At 49.4% G+C, this 23,051-nt stretch overlaps 3 protein-coding genes across 6 annotated transcripts; 1 reads left to right on the plus strand and 2 right to left on the minus strand.

The window, feature by feature from the left end:
* Positions 1-184: 184 nt before the first annotated feature.
* LOC119556238 (serine/threonine-protein phosphatase 4 regulatory subunit 2) lies at positions 185-4,504 on the minus strand. Its single transcript, XM_037868272.1, has 5 exons — positions 4,371-4,504; positions 3,711-4,029; positions 2,935-3,183; positions 2,154-2,342; positions 185-2,083 (listed from the first exon to the last, which is right to left on the minus strand). The coding sequence occupies exons 3-5, from the start codon at positions 3,149-3,151 to the stop codon at positions 648-650; spliced, it is 1,842 nt and encodes a 613-aa protein (XP_037724200.1). The 5' UTR covers positions 3,152-3,183; positions 3,711-4,029; positions 4,371-4,504; the 3' UTR covers positions 185-647.
* Positions 4,505-6,021: 1,517 nt separating this feature from the next.
* LOC119556239 (transcription factor grauzone) lies at positions 6,022-8,878 on the minus strand. Its single transcript, XM_037868273.1, has 5 exons — positions 8,617-8,878; positions 8,161-8,557; positions 7,645-8,101; positions 7,372-7,584; positions 6,022-6,621 (listed from the first exon to the last, which is right to left on the minus strand). Exons 1-5 carry the CDS (start codon positions 8,737-8,739, stop codon positions 6,072-6,074), a joined length of 1,740 nt encoding a protein of 579 aa, XP_037724201.1. The 5' UTR covers positions 8,740-8,878; the 3' UTR covers positions 6,022-6,071.
* A 244-nt stretch (positions 8,879-9,122) lies between these two features.
* On the plus strand, positions 9,123-22,474 carry LOC119556233 (neurogenic protein mastermind). 4 transcript variants are annotated; one of them, XM_037868259.1, is made up of 6 exons: positions 9,124-9,778; positions 11,889-12,155; positions 12,227-12,392; positions 12,462-18,472; positions 19,784-19,888; positions 19,964-22,474. In XM_037868259.1, the coding sequence occupies exons 2-6, from the start codon at positions 12,066-12,068 to the stop codon at positions 20,618-20,620; spliced, it is 7,029 nt and encodes a 2,342-aa protein (XP_037724187.1). In that variant the 5' UTR covers positions 9,124-9,778; positions 11,889-12,065; the 3' UTR covers positions 20,621-22,474. The 4 variants fall into 4 exon arrangements, with proteins under 4 accessions (XP_037724190.1, XP_037724187.1, XP_037724188.1 ...); XM_037868260.1 differs by lacking the exon at positions 9,124-9,778 and adding an exon at positions 10,312-10,467; XM_037868261.1 differs by lacking the exon at positions 9,124-9,778 and adding an exon at positions 10,317-10,567.
* The last annotated feature ends 577 nt before the right edge of the window (positions 22,475-23,051 follow it).

Consider the following 23,051-nt stretch of genomic DNA (forward strand, 5'->3'; position numbering starts at 1 on the left):
AGTTTGGCAAATTAAATATAATCACGTTATTAATGCGGTTTTTCTAAAATAAAAAATTGATTTAACCTTTGGCAACATGCTAAGTGGCGATACGCTTCTCTCCTTTTATTTCATCCTTTGCAGAAGCTATTAGAATCATTAATTTTAGGCTGGATGACCCCTCTGAAGGATAACACCAGCGACGTATTTGTATGGATAGTGTTTATTGTGTGTTCAATCGCTCACATCTAACCGAAGCTCGCTTCTAAGACAGCATCTACTACTAGATTTTTAATAAAAAAAACGGGACATACGGGGTGGGGTTGGGGCAGAACCACTTAAATCGTACAGTGGTCAGGGTTTGATCTAAAAAATATAAATACAAAACTAAAGGAGGAACCAACATATAGAGACACAAACTGGGGGAACGAATACAGCAACAGATTCTAGTGCATGAGCTTGTCTCGGCTGCGACTTACGGCTACAAAAGGGGAGCTGCCAACCCGCCTGTTTCACGGGGATCACACGAATCCGTAACTCTTCTCTAGGCAACAGCGCGGGCAGGATTACATCTGCATTACTTTCGGAATGGGGCGCTTGTCTTAAAATTCTAGTTATATGGAGTAGTAGTTGAATGTAGTTGTATTCGGCGCATCGATGGGCCCGCTTTACTGGTCCATCACCTCCTGGCTGGTGTCATCGACCTCCATGGCGGCCGGTTCATCCTTGGCAGCAGCCTCTTCGGTGGCCATTTCGGCGGCGGGGCCACTTTCGGCCATTACCTCGTCAACGGCGGCCGAGGGTGAGACTCGTGCATCCTCTTCGGCCGGGGTGTCCTCCATGGGCTGGTCATTAAGGGCCAGAGTCGGCGGAGTAACGGCGGCCAAGGGCGAAGCCTGCGAATCATCGGCAGCCGAGTCGGCGGGCGGCGTCTCGGCAGCCGAGTCGGCGGCACCGAGTGGAGATTGTGGTGTGGTGGCGGCGCCCAGGTCTTCAACAGCGGGACTGGAAGCTTCCCCATCCTGCGACTCCTCAGCCGTTTCCTTAACTGCTTCAGACGTAGTCTCGCCCTCTTTCTTCTCTTCGGCTTTTGCTGCCGGCTCGGCAGACTCCTTTTCCTCCGGCAACGACTCCTTGGCCGGCTCGGTTTCAGTCTTTTCGGGTTGGCTCTCCTTGGCATCGGCCTCTGGCTTGGCCTCAGACTTGGTCTTCGGTTTTGATTCGGCGGGAGCTGTCTTCTCCTCAGCGGGCTTATCTGCTGGCGCAGCCTCAGTCTCTGCTGCTTTCTTCTCCTCCTGCTTATCGGCTGCAACTGGAGCACGCTTTTCCCCCTCCTCCTTCTCCTTTTCTGCCTTTGCTTTGGCAGGCTCCTCCTTTTCGGCCTCAGCTGGTGGTGTGGCCTTGTCGCCAGCTTGCTTATCGTCTGGCTGTTCCACTTTATCGTCCGACTTGTCGGCCTTTTCGGCCTCTGTCTTCTTTACGATATCTTTTGGTGTCCCGGCCGTCTCTTTTTTGTCCAACTCTTCCTTCTCCTTAGTAGCTGGTTCCTTTTCGGCTTCTGGTGATTTACTCAGCATTGGGTCCTCCACCTCCTCATCGGCAGATGCTGGGGAGCTCCCCCCCTGCTCGCTCTCCTTCTTGCTGCCGTTTACATCCTGCTTGGTGGTCTTGGCCTCTGGTTCGGCCTCCTCCACCTCCTCATCGGGCTCCTCGATCTCGGCGGCCTCTTGTGGGGAATCAGTCTCATCGTTGTCGCCCTTCTCTTCCTTGTCCTTCTTGGCCTTGGAGGCTACTTCTTCTTCAGGCTCGGCGGGCACATCATCGGTGGCCTCCGAAGGCTCCTCGCCGATCTCCAGCTTGGCCTTCTTGGCCTTGGGCTGTTCATTGTCGTCCGATCGCGGGCAGCTGACCTTCTGAGCACCACCTGCCGAACCGGAGCTAGGCGCTGAGCCCTCCTCGGCGTTGCCATTGTTAAACAGGGCCTCGTTCTCCATCTCGATGTCGATGTTGACCTCCAGAGAGAGGTCGCCGTTTACCACAGAGTCCAGCGAATCGCCATTCTCGCTCTCGGTGCGCTTGCGTCCCGGTTCAATGGTGCTGACCACTATGACGAGATAGATAATATCATGGGTGATCCTTGCTCATTGCTACAGGGGGTCAAGTAAAGGCCTTACCCAGAATGTTCTTCTCCAGAGCTCGCATAAACTTGTCGATCCGCGAGTACTGCTTGCGGGGATCGATCAGCAGCTCGCACAAGCGCTGTATGGTAAAAGGAGCTGCATTGAAGAGGTCCAGACGCTCGAGCAGCGAGGACTTCATGGTCTCATAGTTGAATGGATCCACATTCGGGTAGTTAGGGATCTCTGCAAAGGATTAATATCAATGTTAGCTTAAGATTCTGGTTTGTAAACTGTCCTATAAAGTTAACCTGAAGTTTAATTCGCCTTATCAATGTAACTTAATTCTTTAAAACTAGAAAAGACAAAATAAAAAGGTGTTAGTATGTGCAAATAAAATTATATGTCGAAGGGCAGATTTCTCGAACGCATGTCAAACTAAGGGTAGGTTTTAGGCCTAGGAAAAGTATTGAAATGTCTACTTTTAGTTTAACTAGCGAACAAGTCTATAAAGCTAAGAATTTTTAAGAGGTTTATAAACTCATACATATATGATTTTTATTAGTATACTTTTTTTTTATAAATTTGTCCTGCATAACAAGGAAAATTCTAGAGAATCCTTAAAGTTCTTGCAAGTATTCTTAGTATTTTTTTTTTAATAACTCCATAATATGCGAATTTTGAATATGACACGATGGTAATTACTTCACCCATGTATCTTGAAACAGGCATTACATTATAATGATCCTGGAAAAACACGAAATTGATAAGTTTCACCCAACAAACTATGAAATACAATGTCTAGTCCCGATGCCAGCTTTAAGACATAGAAACTCACCCTCCAACCGCGGCGAGTCCTCGTTGAAGTGCTTGATCACGTTGAGCAGCTTCTCGCGGAACAGATACTTCAGGCTGGACCACTTGAAGATGGTGTCCCCGGTTTTGGCCACATACTGCAGATAGTCCTCCAGCTCCTTGGGTATCTCCTTTTGCTTGAGCCGCGTGAAGCGCTCCAGGATCTGCAGGATCTCGTCGCTGTTCTCCATGGTGACCATTTAGGCGATCGCTGAGCAGGGGGGGTGGAAAACTGTTGGGGGCGTGGGGGAAAAGCGGAGCAAAAAGAGAGATCAGAAAACCGGCCGGCAGGTGAGTAAAATTTTCCTCCTCGAGGTAGACACACAGAAAAGCCGAGAGAACGAAAGAGAGTAACTGGCTGCACTTATGTATGTGCAGGTATGCGCGAAACATGGACATGAAGCATCTTGCATCTGCCAGCTGTCTCTCTCTTACCCTCCCGCTCTTTTGGTGGAGGATTAGCTTTGCAGGAGAAAACTAGTTATGCTGCACACACACACACCCAAGCAATTTTGCTAAAATTCGCAAAAGCTGCTCTCTGCGCCTCTGTGTGTGTGTGTGTGTGTGTGTTAGCGGCTGCAACTCTTGTTGCCAGGCCATCGTTGTAGTTGTTGTAGCTGTCTGCGCCAGACGGCCAAAAAAGAAAAAAATTATACATATATGCGACGCCTTGCGAATTTCCCTGGAACCGGCCCCATCTGAATATTCTCACTGCTCCCTTTTCAGCACCGCCCACTGGGGCGGAATCGAACCACTTACCTGCACTAGCTGCGCTACTGCTTTCTATCACAACTACGCCTTTTAACACTAGAATCCAGTGGAGTTGACAATTGGATCGTTCCTTTAGTTTGATTTGGATTTGTGGATTATTTTCGCAAATAGTATGACCGTTCGATGCCGCCAGCGATGAGCGACAGTCGATTGCCTCTGCAATTGGTGGGGTGACCATCCAACTGAAGACCGCCTATCGATTGTCATAGAGATGAGCGGCCATAGAGATGATGGCGGTAAATATCGAATGGAAGAGCAAATAACGGTATTCGCAAATAAGGAAGTCGGACAAAGACTGGTTTCTGGTCTGAAAATTAAGAAAAAAATTTTTTTTTTTTATTTCCGGAAAAAATGTTGTGCGAAATGTCTACGGTGCCTATGACTATAGCTTGTCAAACACACTAATTTCGACTTATTTTAGACTTACGGCAAGTCAAGACTACAACATTTTTAGGATTACCACAATTTAAATTTCAAGATCTGAATGTACTCAATCAGTTAAGCTCGCGACCGGATTAATATCAATGCAAAGGATTTATGGCCCGATTGAAATTGTATTAGTTTTCTTTAGTGTTATTATGGGTATGGACATACACTTGTTTATTTATAAGTCTTGATACAAAAAACTATGATTTAAACGTAACATACACAATACAAATCTTGAATAGAAGTCTGACAGACACTGGTTTCTGGTCTGAAAATTAAGAAAAAAAATTTTCTAAATGTTGTGCGATACGTTCCAAAGACTCAAATTGAATGAACTGAAATGTATACGGTGCCCATTACGTAAATAAGAGTTACTTGTGATTTTTATTTAAAGGCCTACTTTGAATCAAAATGTAGTCACAAACATGTAAAAAATAAAACAAATAAACAATAAATACAATATGGTATTTTTCGACATTTTGAAGCACACTTCACGAAATCGGAAATTTTTTAAAAAACTTTATTCAGCATTTTAAATCATGAACCGTAACGGTTTTAACTTTTATAGATAAGATATTTTTCGAATTTTATTTAAAAGTTTCAAATTTGTATTATTGTAAACATTCTTTGTCAAACTTATAGTTTTATAAAAGTTTTTGATAACTATTAGGAAAGACTTTCACAAAATATTTGTTAAACGTAACTGTTACTTCTGAGTTGAATAATAAAAATCAAAAAATTACAGTCAAAACAAAAGGTATTTTTCTTTATTATTTTTATTTATATTATTTTTATTTTATTATTTATTATTTTATTTTATAAATAAGACAATTATTAAATTATTATTACATTTTAATTATTATTTATATTGCGATATCAACCGACGCCTTACAGCCACTTTATTGTTAAAAAATTTGACATTTTCAAAGTTTGCCGAGTTGTAGCTCACAATATACTCAATGTAGCCTTTTAATTTATCCGGCAAAATTAAAGGGTGACATTATAGATGTAAACTACAATATATATCACCTAAATTGGTTAGGCGCAACTCAAAATATAATTAAAAGCACGGAGATACCAAACAAATTTACTTAGAAAAATCTTTAAAAGAACTTACCCTGGGGGTCCAACTCTACAAGAAACTACCAACATTCTTCCTGGAGCATTTTGACTGTAAACCAGAATAAATGTTTTTGATAAACTGATTATTAAGAGTAACCAAATGTATGTGTACACTCGAAAAATTCTTTTTTTTTCTTCTCTTTATCAAGTCCCTATTTTAAATCCGTACGTACATTCCCATAACAACACTGAAGACAACTAATACAATTTCAATCGCCCCATAAATTCTTTACATTGATATAATATCCGGACGCGAGCTAAGCTGGAGGAACGTCAAATGGGGTTTATCTGGATTCGATGAGTACTTTTAGATATTGAAATCTAAACTGTGGTAATCCCTAAAATGTTGTAGTCTTGACTTGCCGTCAGTCTAAAATAAATTGAAATGAGTGTTTTTGGCAAGTTATAGTCATAGACACCATTTCTGTTCAATCCCTCGGAAGAAGCCACACCCCTTCTTCCGCCGGAAAGGATGCGATCTGCGATTCACGGCCCGGATCTCGCTGAAGCAGGTGGTGTGCGGTGCCCACCTGGAAGTCTGCCCTTCCAGGGCGAGCAGCTGCATCTCTACACACATGGTGAGGTGATCGCCCAACGCGCCGCTTCCCGGACCAGGGACTGACTTCGTCGACGTTGGAGATGAGAGGCATCGCAATCGGCGGCGTTTTGTAATACATAATCTTGAGCTTGTAATACAATTGGATTCCCCACAAATTTCGCCATCAGATAGTCCACAAAAGAAACGGTTGGGTACAGTTAATTAAATGTATAATGGTTAGACATATTTGTGCAGGATCAGGATTAAACATCGGTGGAGCCCGGCTTGAACTGGGGATTGTGCGAACGCGCCATCTTGGCGCGCAGCCACTCGTCCGCGTGGCGCTGCTTGATGTGGACGTACATGTTGGACCGGGAGCGGCACTCCTTCGGGCAATGCGGGCAGTTGTACAGCTGCAGGCCCGTATGGATGGCCATGTGCTCGTCCAGGTTGCGCTGCTGCTTGAATGTCTTGTTGCAGAACGTGCACTGCAGATTGGTGGTCAGCTTGTGGGCGTATTTCACATGACCCCGTAGCGCTGTGCGCGAGGTGCATGTCTTGCCGCAATGCGGGCACACGGTGTCTGTGCTGTCGTGCGTGAAACGGTGGAGGCGCAGGCTGTGCTCGTTCTTCAGCCAGACTCCGCACACAGGGCACTCCACCGCCGGCGCCACCACACCCTGGTGCTCTAGCAAATGGCGGTCGAAGGAGGGTTTGAACTTGAACTTCTTGCCGCAGATGTCGCAAACGTGGCGATGCAGGTCCTCGTGGATGGATTGGATGTGGCGTCGCAGCCTGTGTATATTCGCAAAGCTGTCACAGATAAACAATTTGAGTAAATTAATGAAAGTGGTTACATTACATACTCGCTACAATAAAGTGTAGTACTGAAAAAATTACTGGACAATAGCGCTTTCAAATAATAGCGATTTGTATCTCCTGATAAATTTACAGTTGAACACAAAAGATGTAAAAAAAATTATAGTTATAATTATTTACAAGGTTGACCAAGAAGAGCCTTATTTTAAACCTTCAAAATGTGAACATTTTTAACTATGAGAGTAATCGCCTAAAAACCGAATGGCAGATGAGAAGCTGATTCGCACTATTCTAATATACTTATAGATGTACCTACTAATACTTTATAAGTTTATTTGTTTACTTTGTTTTTAACTTTTTCAAACACTCTTATAGGGAAAATATTTCATCTATCTCGCTCATTTATGTGTGCATGTGCAACGTTTCAAATGCGTTTTATAAACAGAATAATCATTTAGGTACCAGCTTTTCAACACCTTAATACTGAAAGTATTAAGAGTAGCATGAACTACAAAGTCCTATAAAGTATTAAGTACCTAATCGATACGTTATTTCTATATTTTTGCCATACTATACTGATCAAAATGATTAATATCCCTATCATTAAACACATTACAAACCAATCACCTCTCACCTCTCAATAATTAATACAAAGCTGATAAGTGTGCTTAATTTAATATTGGCTGCCCAGATCTTGTTCAGTTGAGGCTTACACTTCTTTCAGAGCCCTTCCACCCTGCTCACCTCTTGCAACAGATCGCGCATGTGTGTTCCAACTGATCGGTGTCGTGCTTAGACAGGTGGTTGGCCATCCGGCGCTCGCTGCTGAAGGTGCGATCGCACTTGGGACAGGGGAACTTGAGCACCTTGTCGATCTGGGCGACCTTGTTGTGCACCGTCTCGATGTGGGTGGCCAGGTAGTCCTGCGAGTTTAGCGACTTCTGGCAAATGGTGCAGCTAACGGGGATACAATTCTGTTAAACTGAAAAACGGGGCTACATCTTGGGGCGCACTCACGTAAATAGCTTGGGATTGACATGTTTGCGGATGTGGTCCATAAGCTTGGAAGCGCGCGTGAAGATCTTTCCACAACACTTGATGTAGTACTCTCGCTGGTGCACCTCCAGGAAGTGGGCCTTCAGCTCGGAGAGGTAGGGAGCACTAAAGTCGCACAGGTCGCAGCTGGCGCTCATGTAGCTGGCGATGGCCTCCTCATAGCTCTTGGCCAGCTGGGCGCGGGAGCAGCCCTTGGGCTTGCGCTCGAGTACGGCCTGCAGCTCGGTCTCCTGCACCTCGGTGGGTGTCCGCTGGTCAGGTGTCCTTCTGCGTCGCCGCTTGCTGCCGTTGTCGAGCAGATCGGCCAGCTCCCGGTGCAGGGATATTGTGCTCTGGCCAGTGGAAGAACGGGCTGAGGCCTTGCGCTTGGCCTTGGGCTTGGGCTTCATCTTGGTTTGCAGCCGGACAAGGGGTTCATCTTCAAGGGAACATGGAATTAGTAACGAAGAATCCATGTGAAAACAAAAGAATAACCACCATCCGAGGAGTCCTCTTCTAGCTGCACCTCGCTGGCTATCAGGCAGGGCTTCTCGTTCTCCTCCTCGGACTCGCCAGGCATCTGTTCCTTCACCTGCTCCCTGACCTCCACACTGTCCACATTCACGTCCAGTACGCTGCCCAGCAGGCTCAGGTTGTGTAGATCCAGTGGCTTCTCGTCCATGTCGCCAGTCGCCAGCGGCAGCTCATCGATGTTGACGTCCACGTCGACGCCGCCCGTCCACTTCATGGCCGCGCAATCGACGTCCACGGTGAGGAATTCCTTCTTCAGCGAGCACTGCTTCTGCTCCACCAGCTGCCAGAAGCCGTTGAAGTCCTCCAGGTGCTCGCAGCACTCGGTGCAGACGCTGGTCGAGATGCCGTCGTCGGGCAGGATCTGAATGGTATGGGAGTTGCCTTCACTTGTCGACAGGGAAACCCCAAGGATGCACTCACCTCCAGCTGCAAAAACTTGGCGATCATCTTTACCAGTCGCGTCTCCGCCAGCGTATCGTCCGTCTCAAAGAGGAAGACGGCGCTCCCGGGACTGAGGCACCGCAGGCACAGGCGACAAATCATCTTGCGCGAATCGAAGACGGCAAAAAATACAAAATCACAACTAAGTAATATGTTTAAACATAAATTTTCGTTGCTACAACAGCGCTGTTGTAAACAACAACATTTAAATTAGGGATGGCAAAACTCCCAGTCAGGTGTGGTGTGTTTCTGATGGGTGGCAACGCCACCCCAGAAAACATTAAGGGTACACCCTGCAATCTCTTTAATTCAAATATTAACTCCCACAAAAATCGTTTTAAATAAAGCTTTTAATTAGAGCATAAAGGCCGTTTTATTTGAATAAATACTCATATAAAATAAAGAAAACCCGCTATCTTGACAGCCACACCTATCGATAACGATTGACAACTATGCGCGATTGGGCAGCACCGCGGCTCACCCACTCACATCTGGCAACGGTGGCCGTAAAATGGCAAAAAAATAATACATACGATTTAAAACTAAAGACAATTACGTATTACGTGAAAAGAACGCAACGCAAGTAATTAAAACCCAATTGTCAATCAGCCCAGTCGGCGCGTGTGCGTGTGTGCGTAACTGCAGCGAAAACCCGTGGGAAAAGTGATTCAAACTGGTTTCAGAATCGGAACCGAGCACTTGGGGCCTCCTCATCTCCATCTCATTCGATACCATTATCCATCTACACTTGCAAAAAGCGACAGCGCGCGAGAGAGACGGCGCGAGTGAGCGGAGAGGGAGAGCGGTGAGAGTTGCGAGTGCGAGGCTAGGGCCAGTGAGTGCGAGCGAGAGCGCTGACAAAGCCATCGCTACATAGGCGAAAATCGCAACCAAATCGAAAATCGCAATCGAAATTCAACCAAATCGAAGATTCTGGCTAACAAAGGCGACTTCCCACGAACAGCAACAACACATCATCTACATCCCGTTTGGCTCTCTTTTTGTTTTCGTTCCGCGTTTTCGCAAGCGGCGCTGAGTAAGCGCCAGAAAGAGTGCAAAAAAAAAAAGGAAATAAGCAACGGAAAGAAAGAAGCCAGGAGCAACGAACTGTGTTTGCGGTGTGTGCTCTGCGTGCGAAAGGGTAAGCTATGTTCTGACTGTTGCTCTCGCTCTGGCCACTGGCCGAATCTTAGGCCGGAATCGAGATTTTGGCCAACAGGGTATTGCGAATTCTGCTTATTTCCACATGGCCTAAACCCATTTATCGGCGGTTTTACCTAGAAATCTACTCTAAATGGATAATACTTTCGCTGGCTTTGTTAAAAAAGCGAGCTGTGTGCGAGTGGGAGCGAACAGAGCGCAGCTCGTCCTGTTGTCCTGCTCTCTCCGGCAAACAGCGTTGCATTTGTCGGCGGCAGGTTTTCGTTTTCCGTTTTCCTTTTTAACGCTTATATACGCAGAGTGTTTGCGTCGAATTGTGGTCAATCAGCAAACAACAAGCGAGCGAAGGGCCCTCTAATTGTTTAATAATTGCCAGGTGTTTTCTGGCCTGCCACCCCTGCATTAATTTCCGCACCGGTCTGGCCAAATTTCCACGAACCGGTGGCAACGCCGTGCTCCACACCACTCACACGCACGCAATACATGCGAAAAGTGCGAAGTGGAAGAGGAAGAACACGACGACGAAGAAGAAGCAGCGGCAAACTTTACGTCGGACGGTGGAAAGCAGATTCAAAAGTTAGCAATTAATGCGAAATAAAACGATCAACCGCAGTCGAATATCCGTTAGACAGGCGTCCGAGTGTGCCAGCAAACCGCGAAACATTCAAAGTAAACCATTTTGAGCGTTTTCCATTCAGTTTATCATCGCTGCCTAACAAAAACGAAACTCCCCGAGTGTGTGGCTGTGTGCGTGTGTGGTGTTTAAACGGTATATTTCACTTTTCTCTTCTCTTTGTTTGCTTCTGCCAGCCACTGCACATACATACATACACACACATGCAAACATAAATAAAAGGACTTGGCTGTAAAACAAAAAAGGAAATTGCATTCGTCGATTAAATAATATCTATGAAAGCCTCTCGTTCTCTGTGCCTGTGCATATGTGTGTGTGTGTGCGCCAGTGCCTGTGTTAGTGTGCGTTGTTCTTGTGAATGGTTGTTATTACAACAAAAAGGAGAAGAAAAAAGAATTGTTGCCAAGCGTTTAGAGATTGTCTTGTATCCCACACTTGCATCAGTCAAATTGCTTACATTTTAAATTCCCTGAACCGGGTATTGTTGTTGCTGGGAGGATTTTACTGTCCCCATTTCTGTTGTGTTTGTTGTTGTGGCTGCTGCTGCAGTTGTCAGCCATTGTTCGTCCTCGCCCCCACACCCCCTCCCAACAATTATTACAAGACGCCACCGCAAAAAATTCTTTCAATGCGTTGCCGCTTCTGCCGCTGGTCTATTGGTGTTTGTGTGTGTGTGCTGGCAGACCCGTCTAGCCGTCTCTCTCCCACTGCTGCCCACCTAAGGCAGCCTCTCAGTTGCGTGTGCCGAGTGCCACTAACCGTCCTGCTCGCACCAAACATTGGTGCACCCATGGGTGGATCGAGGGGGGTCACTGGGGATAACTCTCCCCTATTACTATCGTAATAAACGCAATATCAACAAAATCCCAATTGATTATTTCAACAGTTGCCAAAAATTGAAAGGGTTAATTTTACTGTTTAGCACAATCAGTTGGTGGCCCAGAGTTTCAAATCGAATTTTTAAACTGTTGGAAAAAGTTCTTGGAAATCATTCCGTTCTCAGAACTTGTAATTTGTTAAGGTTTTTTTTTTTTTTTTTTTTTTTTTGAGAAAATGGAAACTTAGGTCGAGGTCTAAGAATTTCAAACAATTTTCAAACGTTTAGTTTAAAAAACTTACCTAGAAATTATTTGTTTTTTCAGGACTTTTAATTTTTTACAGTATTTCCGAGGAACGCAAACTTTAGAATCAATTTTTTTAGACTATATAACTTAAGTTAAAGTTAGGAGAGAATATGCCAAAATATACTTGGTCGAAAATGTTTTTTCAATTCCCAATAAAGTTCAAGTCCCCCTTACATTGTATTTCAGATCCACCACTGGTCTCATTAGTGGTGCAGATCAGTCGGGGGTGGCTAAATAGAGGAGTTCACAAAGCCAAGCGCACCTAAACACCAAACAAAACCCACTTTGTACTCAATTTTATTCCTATCGTTTATTGTTATTTTTTTTTACAGCCTACTAGAAAGACTGAAACAAGGAGCTTCGGCCCAAAAGCGGTGATCCCAGCACCTTATCCTCGTTCTCAACCAGAGCCACAGCCACATCCTAGCCCATCCTCCAGCGCAGCGGGTAGACGAGGAGCGCGGCGGCGGCGTGAAGGAAGCTAACGCTAATGAGGATCTATTGGCAGCATGAGTACACTGGGGGGAAGTAGGGGAGAGCGAAATGCCAAGCCCAAATTCACAGCGTTGGATATAAATCGCATGTACAAGAATAGCCGCGTAAGTAGAGCCTGTAGATCTTCATCTAAAACAATCCTAAAAGCTAACATATCTGGATTTTTTTCACACAGGGCGAGTCAAGTGAACCATCTGCACAAAAGAATCAAGTGCCACGTAAACATGGAATGCAAATCTTGGGCAAAGTGCCGTCCGCTCGGCGACCACCAGCCAATCTGCCATCCCTGAAGGCCGAGACCCACACCAGCAGCAACAACAATCTCCTAGTCTCAGTCGAAGGTGGGTGGTCCTAAATCAAGACAATAGATATATTATATGTATAACTAACTGATAAATAACTATCTGCAGGAGCCACATCTGGAGGATCGGGCGCAGGCGGATCAGCGGGATCAGGCGCGGCAGGAACCAACACTAGCCACAACAACACCACTGCCCACAGCGGAAGTTCAGGAGCAGGAGGCGGAGCGGGATCAGGCGGAGGAGCTGCATCGTCATCTGCTGGCGGACATCCTACCCAGCAGCAAGCTCATACCCAGCACCACCACAACAACAACATCGGTCTCGGCCTGAACGCTGGAAAGTTCGTCAATAGCAACAACAGCAGCAGCAACAACAACGCCGGCATCTCAGGCGGCGGCAACAAGAACAGGTTAATCAACAACTCCGTTGGCAGCTCCGGCGGCGGAGGTGCAGGTGGATCGGGCGGCGGCGGCTCGTCAGGAGTAGGAGGAGGAGGAGGACCAGGGTCCGGATCGGGCGGACACTCAGTCAACTCGCCCAAGACATGGTCTGCAATCACCACAGGACACGAGCGCGTCTCGGGCGGTCAGCACTTTGGCCGCCAGCAGCAGCAGGTTGTTCCCCATTACCAGAGTCCGCAATTCCAGTACGAGTTCCCCACGCTGGACGGCACAGTTGGCAGCGGCGCCGGCGGCGGTTCGGGAACGGGTGTTGGATCCGGTGCTGGAGCGGGCAAGGGCCATTATCAGAATCAGGCGCACCATGCCGGCCACCAAAACCACCACCAGCATCAGCAGCACCACCAGCAGCATCAACAGCACCACCACCAGCAGCAACAGCACCATCGGGACTACCACCATGGCCACGGGCGCCAGTATGGACACCACTCGCATCGCGACTACAGAGATGGCAGCGACGACGTCGGCGGCGGGTCCTCGGAGCTTGGCGAGCTCAGCCTTCGTCCGCAGAACGACACGGCCGCCTGGCTGCAGCAGCAGGAGAAGGCGGCGAAGGTGGCAGCTGCTGCGGCAGCGGACCAGGGTCTCAACCTACAGGGCCCGGTCCACCACCAGATGGGCGGTAATGGCGGGGCAGGAGGAGGTTCGGGCGGAGCTGTGCCCCTGCCCATCCTCTCGCTGATGCCATCGTTCATGCGCAGCGGTGCTCCGTTGCCCGCCACAGGAGCGACGGCGGCCAGCATCTTGGCCGGCGGATCCATGGACTCTGGTGCCCTGCCCAGCGCTCCCTACCAGAACGGCATCCTCGGTGCTCGTTCCGCCTCGCCAGCTGTGGTGGGCAGTGGCGGCTTCCGAGCAGCCACTGTCATTCCCAAGCGACCACCGACCTCCTCCTCACCCACGCAATCCGGACTGGGTATTGGAGGATCACCCACTCCACCACAATCCCAACAGCAGGCTAACGGAGGAGGCGGCGTCGGAGCCGGACGCAAAGATAAGGACTATGTGGTAGAGCCGGAGGTTGCCCAAATGCAGCGTCCCATCATTCGCGAGGAGGACTTGGAGCGCCTCAATGCCATCGCCAAGGACGATAGCTGGACCAAGCAGGACGACATTGACTACACGAAGAAACTAACATTCTCGGACGACGAGTCCACGCCGGAGGAGCATCAGGGGCAGGGTAAGCAGCACGGCTCCGCACAGCAGCAGTCGCAGGGATCCTCCTCAGTATTGGCTGGAAATGATCAACGCAAGTTGTCCGCCTCCACAACCAGTTGGCAGCGCGGCAAGGAGAGCACCGAACGCGAACAGCCGTCGGAAGTTAATCAGGATCAGCAGCAGCAGCAGCAACAGCAACAGCTGCAGTTGCAGCAACAGCAGCAGCAGCAGCAAGAGATTCGCCAGCAGAACGGCCATCGCGGCAGCTCTGGCAATGTGGGAGCACCTGTGGCCGGTGGCATTGCCTTGGATGCCAGCGTTTATGAGCGAGTGAAGCTGCGCAAGGAGGAGGAGGAGCGTCGCGAGATGGAACGCAAGCAGGCGGCGGCCAAAAAGTTGCAAGAACTAGAGATGAAGATGAATAGCAAAAAGGCAGCGGCAGCAGCTCTGGCGGGCGCCGAGGCTGGAGCCCTCTCATCCTCGGGCTCCACATCGCTGTCCAATGATGTGGCGCCCCCATCCGCACCACTGGGTAATGTCAGCGAAGATGAAGGTGGAGGCCAAGGAGGCGGCGCCGGACTGCACCGACGACCCCGGGGAAGCATCTCCAGTCTGGGCAGTGGCGTCACTCCCACGGGAGGAGCTGGCGGCGTTGGAGGAGGAGTATCTGCCTCCTCCTCAGCTGGCGGCGACTACGGTCAAAAGACCTTCCTCACCCATTTCCAATCAAATTTACCACCACGTTTCCAGCGCCAGCAGCAGCAGCAACAGCAGCAGCTGCCGCGCTTGGAGAAGAGCGCCTCTGCCAGCAGCGCATTCGATAGCAATTCTCGCTACCTGCAAAAGGGTGGCGTAAGCGGTGGAGCTGGCGCAAGTGGAGGAGCACCAACAAATGCTGGCCAGGGTCGCAGCATTTCAGGCGGCTATGCGCAGCGCGGTGCCAGCGTCGTAGGAAGCGGCGGTGGCGGATACGGACGCAACCGACACGACAGCAGCAGTGCTCGCGAGGATCAGGAGCTGGAACAGCAGCAGCAGCGGTTCACCCGCGGTCAGGACTACCGGCAGGTGCAAGCCCTGCCGCGCAGCATATCCGAGAACTCACACCGCAAGACCAGCGTATCATCGGCTGGTGATGATGTGCTGGGCGGCTCTTGCTCGTCGTGGGCAGAGCAAACGGATGCCGAGCAGAAGGTGCATCATCGCCACCGCGAGGAGAGCTTCTCCTCGAGCCACAGCCACGATTCGGCTGTGCAAATAAAGATCCTCCAGCGACCGGCCCGTCAGCCGAGCCTCAGTGAAGAGTCTTCGACCCAGCAGAAGCAGCTGCCCGCCTCGCCGCAACAGCAGAAGACGCTGGTGACCGAACCCATGCCCACACAGATTCTGCGACGCAGCGTGGAGATAGAGAAGACAGGAGAGGAGAGAGCTGACGACAAGTCTGCCTTGGAATCGGAGGACAAGTCAAAGGCAGCATCAGCCGGTGGCAAGGTGGACGAAGATAAGTCCGGCAATAAGCGGCCGAGTCCCAGGAGCGCAGCGGCATGTGGTGGACGAGGTGGTGGTGGTCGCAGCTATACCAGCGGCAGTGGCGGATCAGCTGTCGGATCGGGCAGCAGCTACCGCGGTCAGCGAAGCGCCAGCGACTGGGGCAGCAATCGTAGCAGTGGCAGACGCTACTACGGCAGTGGTGGTGAGCAATCTGAGCACTCCGAGGACGTGGACGAGGAGTGCTACAGCAGCGGCGGAGGCGGAGCTGGAGGAGCAGCGCGTCGCAGCCCAAAGGAAGCAGGCGGTACTGCATCCAATTCCGGTCAGGCTGCGGCCAACAAGGCGGGCTTCTCGCCCCGTGGCGAACCCTCGAGACGAGGACGCGGTGGCCTCTCTAGCGGAGGAGGCGGCGGTGGCTCCGCCTCTGGTTATCGTCGCCAGCCCGTAGGCACCGGCTCTGCCGGAGGATCGGGATCGGGTGGAGCGGGTCGTAGCTATGGCAGACTCGGCTACGAGGAATACGGCAAGCAACAGCGCACCTCAGAGTCGGACGCGGACCTGGACAAGACCAAGCAGAACCAGCTGGCACTCAGCGCCGGCCTGCACAAACCAAGCAAGGATGACAAGGATTCGTCTGCGCTTAGCGGCGAGGAGAAGGACAAGACTGCCACTCTGGCCCCCGCCCACAACACTGCCCTGCTAGCGAAGGATGAGTTGCAGAAGGACGCAGCGGGCCGCCTGCCACCGGGCCTCTCGCCAGCGGGCTCTGTGGTAGGATCCGTAACTGCCACATCCTCATCGGTCGCAGTTCCCGGCTCGGCGGACAAGAAGAAGGGTGAGTCCTGTGCCGTAGTCGGCGGCGAGAAGGTGGCGGGCAGCAAGTTGCCCGCCATTGGCGAGAAGGCCTCGCTGGGGGCCGTTGGCTCGGGTCCATCGACTAATCTCCTGCTGGATGCCGGCGCCCCGGTAAACACGATAATCTTTGAGAACTCCACGTACAAGCAGCAGGCAGCGGCCGCTGCCGTAGTGGTGACCAAGCCCGGAGCGCTCTCGGTGTCCAGTGGCGGCGCCACCATGACCGTGGACAGCCTGTCCAGTGCTCTGTCTCAGATGAGTTTCGGAGGCAAGGCGACGGCACCGGGAGCCGGTGAGGACTCGCAGGACATGAAACTGGGCTTCAGCTTCGGCGATGATCCCACCACACCCCTAAAGGTGGTGGACACGATCGATAAAACGGCCAGCCAGCAGCAGCAACAGCAACAACACTCCCAGCAGCAGCAACAGCAACAACAGCAGCAGCAGCAAAACAACTCGACGGCGGATCTCAACATGAAGATAGCCAGTGTCAAGAAGGTTTGGGAATCGGCCACGCCCATGTCCGACGGCCCATCGCCGGCTCAAGTGCAGCAGCAGCAGCAACAGCAGCCGCAACAGCAACAGCAGTCGCAGGTGCAGGTGCAGGCACAGCAGCAACAACAGCAGCAGGTGGTAGGACCGCAGCAGGCGGGTGACGATGGCAGTGGCCACATGAGTGCCGCCTCCTTTGTAGCCGCAGTGGCCGCCTCACAGCACCAGCAGCAGCACCAGCAAATGCCCCACTATGCGGTGTCGGCGGTGCACATGCAGAGCCACCACCACCAACAGCAGCAGCAACAGCAGGCGGCAGCAGCGGTGGCGGCAGCGCAGGCGCAGCACCACCAGCAGCAGCAGGCACAGGCGCACCATCAGCACCATGCACTCTCCTCGCCGGGCCCGGTGCCCGGTGGTCATGGCCATGGCTACGGCCATGGGTCGCCGTTCGACGCGGGATCGTTGGAGTTCCAGCAGGAGGACTACCCCAGTCCCCAGCAGCAACAGCAGGCGCACCAGAAGACCAAGCAGTTGCAGCAGCAGCAGCACCTAGGCATGTCTCCGCCGCCCAGCCAGCAGCAGCAGCAGCAACACTCGCAACAGCAGCAGCAACAGCAGGCACACCAGCAGCAGCAGGCACACCAGCAACAGCAGCAGCAGCCGTCATTCTACCAGGCGTCACCACAGTTTGGCGTTGGTGGCATTCCCACGATCCCCAGCCCGCCGGCCGTGGTGTTCAACTCGTCGCAGATGCCGCCGCCGCCACCGTCGCAGGGCGGCAATCTGTACGCTCCATTCCATTCGCTCGATCATTCGAGCCGTTCGCCCGCCTACTCGGCGGCGGCGGCCGCCCACAGCTTCCCGAACCATTATGCGGCAGCAGCAGCGGCGGCGGCAGCAGCGGCCGCGGGCGGCGGTCCCTTCAATGTTAACGTGAACGCCTATGCGATGCAGACACCGCACGGCGGCAGCCTGCCGCCCACAGCGCCCACCCCGGACATGTACTCAAACCTCTCCTCGCAGTTCCGTTTGGGCGGTGGTCCGGGTCCGGGACCGGGTCCCTTTGGCCAGCCCAGCTCCCAGCAGTTGAGCAATCCGAGCAATCACGGCGCCGTGGCCATAATCTCGTCCAGTAGCAACTCCATGATGACGTCAGGGGCGGCCAAGCCGCCGCCCAGCCAGCAGCCTATCGGAGCCATCGGTTCCAAGTCGGCGGGCAGCGGTGGCGGTCCGGGACCAGGACCCGGCCCATATGCCACCACCCAGCAGTACATGAATCTTTATGCGGGCCCACCGCCGCAGCATCCGGGACAGGGTGGTCCACCGCCGGGCGCTCATCAGCTGCAGTCGAACAGCTACTACTCGAATTCGGCGCCAGGCGGACCCAGCGGACCGCAGTTCTACGGCGGACCACCGCCGCAGGGCAATGGCGGAGCGCAGAACTATGGATTGGCCACTGCCGCCGGCATGTATGGCGGCCATCAGGGCGGACCGCCCGGCTCCAATGGACCGCCGCAGTCGCAGCATACGATGGGCACCTTTAACACGCAGTTCATGAACTCGCAGCTCCTGACGGCGGCCAGCATCAATCAGTACCGCGGCGGACCAACACCCGGAGCGGCTTATCTCAAGGGAAGCCAGGGACAGGCACACATGCAAGACTCGGTAAGCGGAGGAGGAGGAGACGACCCAATACCCACTATCCCATACCATTAACCATATTGTCGTTTTCCTAGTTCTTTAAAAACAAGACAAACAATTCAAGACCATAAAGACCATACACCTAAGTGTTTAATGGAAAGTGTGTGGAAGCGAGTTTGAGCAAGATTTGGAGCCAGAGAGATATTATATATGTTGGATTTATCGTTGATTTATTCCCGATTTTTTGAAAACACTTGTTCGCAGTGAAGAAAGCCATTACAATATTATCGTTTAACTATTTGTTTTTTGAAGCGAAACAATGCCAACGTGATTAACGGAAGTTGGAATCAAGAATTAAGCAAGATTTGGAGCCAGAGAAGTGCAGAAATAATTTCATATACGATGTATTTATCTTTGTGTTATATTCCCAATGTTTATTTGCCACAGATATGTAATATTTTTTGCCACAAATACATTTGTAATGGGCTTTCCACCGCCATGTACGTTCGAATTTTTCAATATGGTTCAAAAGTAGAAAACTTTGATTGATTTTGAGCGAGATAATTGTGCTTGAACCATGTGAAGAATAAATACTCAATAAACGATTGGTACATTAGTATCAAGTTGTTTTCATACTTTAAATAATACAAGGGTCTTAAATTAATGTGGTTTGTGCAGTCGGAGGTCGATATTGATTCAAAGCTTCCATTCCTCGCTATACAAAAAGTAACTACAGAAATGAAGGTTGCCTAAATATGAATTGCTCAGGATTTTGCTTTCGGCTGCTACTTATTAAATGAGTAAAGTTTTGACACCGTCAGTAACCGAAATTAAGAAGTTTCAGAATGTCTTTGAAAACTATATGTCTAAATTATTAGTTGAAAAAAGAGCCCGAAGTATTATAGAAGTTTAGCAACGACAGAAGTATGGGATAGTTTATAGTTTCTAAGTCTATTTGCAAAGATTTCTTAAAGTCGAGTTAGAATTCTGGTTTGTAATTGGTTTGAATCCCTAAAATCCCAAAGAAGGCTATAAATACGGGACGTTTGGAATTCATCTCGTATTGAAAAAAGAAGAAATAGTGAGAAAAGCTCCAATATAAAGTTAAGAAAGTCGATATATGAACTTGTGAATAGTTATTAGTTAGTTAAAGTTATTAATTGCTGACTTTTGGTTCAACTAAGGATCAAAGATGATTTTAACTACTAAAACTCGTAATATACCTACAAGTGCAGAATCTTTTATAGATTGTGACCTCAAAAGATATAGTCGTTTACATTAATGGTTGTTTGTAGTTTCATTCGCTAATCATATTTTTCCCGCTTCTTTTCGCAGATGGGTCGTCAGCTAAAGAGTCCACTGAGCGCCGACATGAGCCTCGGTCTGGCCAAGCAGGTGCAGTCGCAGCCCAGTCCGCCGCACCACAAGAACTACGGCGCGGTAAGTGTGCCCTGCCCCTCTGAGCTCTCCGGCGAACTGGCCTTAACCATCCTTTCCCCTCTTCTCTCCTTCCAGTGGGATCTGCAGAACCAAGTGCTGCAGCAGCAGCAGCAATCTCAGCAGCAACAACAACAGCAACAGCGTCAGGGCGGCGGCGGCGGTGGCAACGGGCCGAACATGAACGCCCTGGGCGGCCGAGGCAGCGGAGCCGTGGGCAGCGGTAGCGGCAATGGCGGAGGAGGCGGTGGCTCCCAAGTGGGCGGCAATGGAGGTGGCAATGGCGTCGGCAGCGTGGGCCAGAGCGGCGGCGGCGGTCAAGGACGCTATCCCACGCCCATTCAGCGGCCCAACAATTACCCGCAGCATCCGCAGCAACAGCAGCAGCAGCAGCAGCAACAACAGCAGCAACAACAGCAGCAGCAGCAGCAACAACAACAGCAGCAGCAACGGGAACAGGCAGCGGCAGTGGCGGCGGCGGCTCAGCGGGCCCAGAATATGCGACAGGTGACCGGTGGCGGCGGCGGCGTGACCGGAAGTGCCGGCGGCGGTGGCAGCAACACACCTGTGGGCCCACCCGGCGGCAATAACGGTGGCAATGGCGGACCAGGAGGAGCGGGCGGCGCAGGAGGAGCAGGCGGAGCGGCGGGCTCTGGTCCCGGAAAGCCCTACTATGCGAATAACGCCTCAGGAGCTGGCGGTGCCGGCAATCGGGGTGAATGGCATGCGAACTGAGCGCCAGGTGGTCACCACCAGCCACCACCGCCCAGTCGACCCCGGCCAGCAACTAGCACCCACCAGGAAACCCCCGAAACAGAAACACAGAACCGGAAATGGATAGCGGAGGAGGAGGAGGAGAAGGAGGAGCAAGAGGAAGATCAAGCGCAGTTTGGCCCAGAGCTGGAGGAAAGTGTGCTATCCAAACCGAGAACATAAACGTAAACCGAGGAAGTCAGGAGTAAAACTAGAAAAGTGGAATATTAAAACAAGCATAACCAGGCGAAACACAGACAGACATCCAACCTTCGAGAAAGGGGTCAATGTGATGTGATGTGAGTAGGAAAGTGAGCTAATTGGGGGGATTCCCCTTCACAACCGCAAAAATGGCAACTCAGCAAAAATCGGCGAAAGTAAACGTAGCGAAGAAAGTAATCGTGAATCGCAAATCGCAAATCGAAAGTGAGGAGACGAAAGGTTCAACAGGAAACGAGTAAGGAATACCTAATTGCAAGAAGAAATATTTAAAAAACACAACACACACCCACACACATGCATACATTTACATATACATACATACATACAAAATAGCAGTGTATTTTTTGTCAAACAAATTTACATAATAATATATTACTTTTATATACTTATGATTTTTTGTAGTAGAGTCTTTCTCCTTTAAACAAAGCAAAAACAAAACAAAATGAACCTTTGGCACTGCGTCTGCTTTAATTTCTTTATATATATACATACATATTGTTTAATTTTTTTGCAACCAACAAAAAATCAACTAATAATTCTAATTTATGATTATGCTACAATATACATTATATATACCATCTATCTATCTATCTATATCTATCGATATAAATCTTTCTGTGTAGACAGCGAATAAGAGAGAGACAGACAGAGAGAGAGAGAGAGAGACAGACAGACATACATAGACGGACAGAGAAAAAGAGAGAGAGAGCTAACAAACGAGGGAGAAAAAAATAAGATTTTGTTTAAGCGCAAAGTTAAGTTCAAACGTAAAACAAATACATTTAGAAATATTGTCGTCTTTTAAAGAACAACTAAGACATATAGACACTTGCGTCACAAAATTGTACTCGGTGGGCTCTATATTGTTATATATAATATAGTAAACTAAACCCTGATCCTAACTAAAACTAAAACAGAGGGCAAAACGAAAATGGACCCAAGCTAAAATTTGAAAATAGTGTTCAGCGCAATCGCACACGGGTGGCAACGCCGCCGAAACCCTCGCAGCCAGTGCTGCCACCTCGGCCGCTTCCGGCGATAATTAGTTAATCGATTATCATTAACCCGCCAGTCCTGCTACAATTTGAAAATAAAAACGCGTGAAAGGACGTTTATGCTCAATGGTAGAATGCAAGCCGGTGGGCAAGTGAGGTGTGGAGGCAAAATGAAATTTAACCGATTTATATAAATGTGTAATTCATTATGTAACTGTAACTTAACATGGATATGATATGTATGGCATATACAAGACAACAACAAACACGACACCACACACATAAATATATATATATATATAGGCAAAATCCAAGCGAAAAACGAAAACACTCCAGCAAACATTTTTAAGGAAAACGCAAAAATCCACACATATATCCCAGTAACAGTAATTAATACGAATATACTCGGATCGAAATCTTGTGGAGTAGGGCAGGGATCTCGTAACCCCATAAAGCCAACCGGTGCGACGAGATCCCTGCCCTGTTCCGCAGGACTATGCAACTAAATGTAGTAGAATTAATAATTAAACAATGCAAAATAAGAAATGCAAGAAACAAAAAGAAGAGCAAAAGCAAGGCACTTTTCGCTAGGCTTCTGAACCGAAAATAAAAAACGAAACCATATAGCGATATTAATTAGACCCCCACCCACACACACACACACACACTCTCTCTCACATACGCCCAAACCACGCCCACAAACGAAAAAGCCCAAAATATTTGGGCGGTTTGCTATGCCAGGCAATGTTTAGTTATAAAAGTAAAAAAAAAGAAGAAATGAAAACAAAACAAAAAGAAATCGAAAGCAAACACAAATTAATGAAATGATGAGTAAAAGTAACAAAGCAAGCTTGCTATCACACAATACATGTAAAAGGTATAATATATAGCATATTGATAAATGATATAAACATTAATTTATACCTATATTTTAAATGCATCATCTGGTTTTCCGTCTCCACCAAACGAGGATAGTAACAACATAAGAATGATAACGATAGCGATGACGATGACGATGACGGTTAGGCAGGAAACGGAACGAAGAGGAAGAGTAGAGTGGTGGAGAAGAGAGGCGTACATGGCATATATGCATACAAGTATATGTAAACCATTTTTACATTCAATTCATTCAAATTAATTTTTAGTAATACTGAAATTTCGATAAACTGGGGCAGCGAACGCTCCGCCCCCGCCCC

Source organism: Drosophila subpulchrella, chromosome X, assembly GCF_014743375.2.
Source record: "Drosophila subpulchrella strain 33 F10 #4 breed RU33 chromosome X, RU_Dsub_v1.1 Primary Assembly, whole genome shotgun sequence".
Taxonomy (NCBI): domain Eukaryota; kingdom Metazoa; phylum Arthropoda; class Insecta; order Diptera; family Drosophilidae; genus Drosophila; species Drosophila subpulchrella.

Excerpts from the sequence above, each read along its gene's own strand:
- LOC119556238 (XM_037868272.1), bottom strand. The coding sequence starts at position 3,151 with ATGGTCACCATGGAGAACAGCGACGAGATCCTGCAGATCCTGGAGCGC. Across the intron at positions 2,343-2,934 it reads GGACTCGCCGCGGTTGGAGG|AGATCCCTAACTACCCGAAT; the intron begins GTGAGTTTCTAT and ends AATCCTTTGCAG. Across the intron at positions 2,084-2,153 it reads TCTGGAGAAGAACATTCTGG|TGGTCAGCACCATTGAACCG; the intron begins GTAAGGCCTTTA and ends ATCTCGTCATAG.
- LOC119556239 (XM_037868273.1), bottom strand. The coding sequence starts at position 8,739 with ATGATTTGTCGCCTGTGCCTGCGGTGCCTCAGTCCCGGGAGCGCCGTC. Across the intron at positions 7,585-7,644 it reads GTCAATCCCAAGCTATTTAC|CTGCACCATTTGCCAGAAGT; the intron begins GTGAGTGCGCCC and ends TATCCCCGTTAG. Across the intron at positions 6,622-7,371 it reads TGCGCGATCTGTTGCAAGAG|CTTTGCGAATATACACAGGC; the intron begins GTGAGCAGGGTG and ends TATCTGTGACAG.
- LOC119556233 (XM_037868259.1), top strand. The coding sequence starts at position 12,066 with ATGAGTACACTGGGGGGAAGTAGGGGAGAGCGAAATGCCAAGCCCAAA. Across the intron at positions 18,473-19,783 it reads AGGCACACATGCAAGACTCG|ATGGGTCGTCAGCTAAAGAG; the intron begins GTAAGCGGAGGA and ends TTCTTTTCGCAG. Across the intron at positions 19,889-19,963 it reads ACCACAAGAACTACGGCGCG|TGGGATCTGCAGAACCAAGT; the intron begins GTAAGTGTGCCC and ends CTCTCCTTCCAG.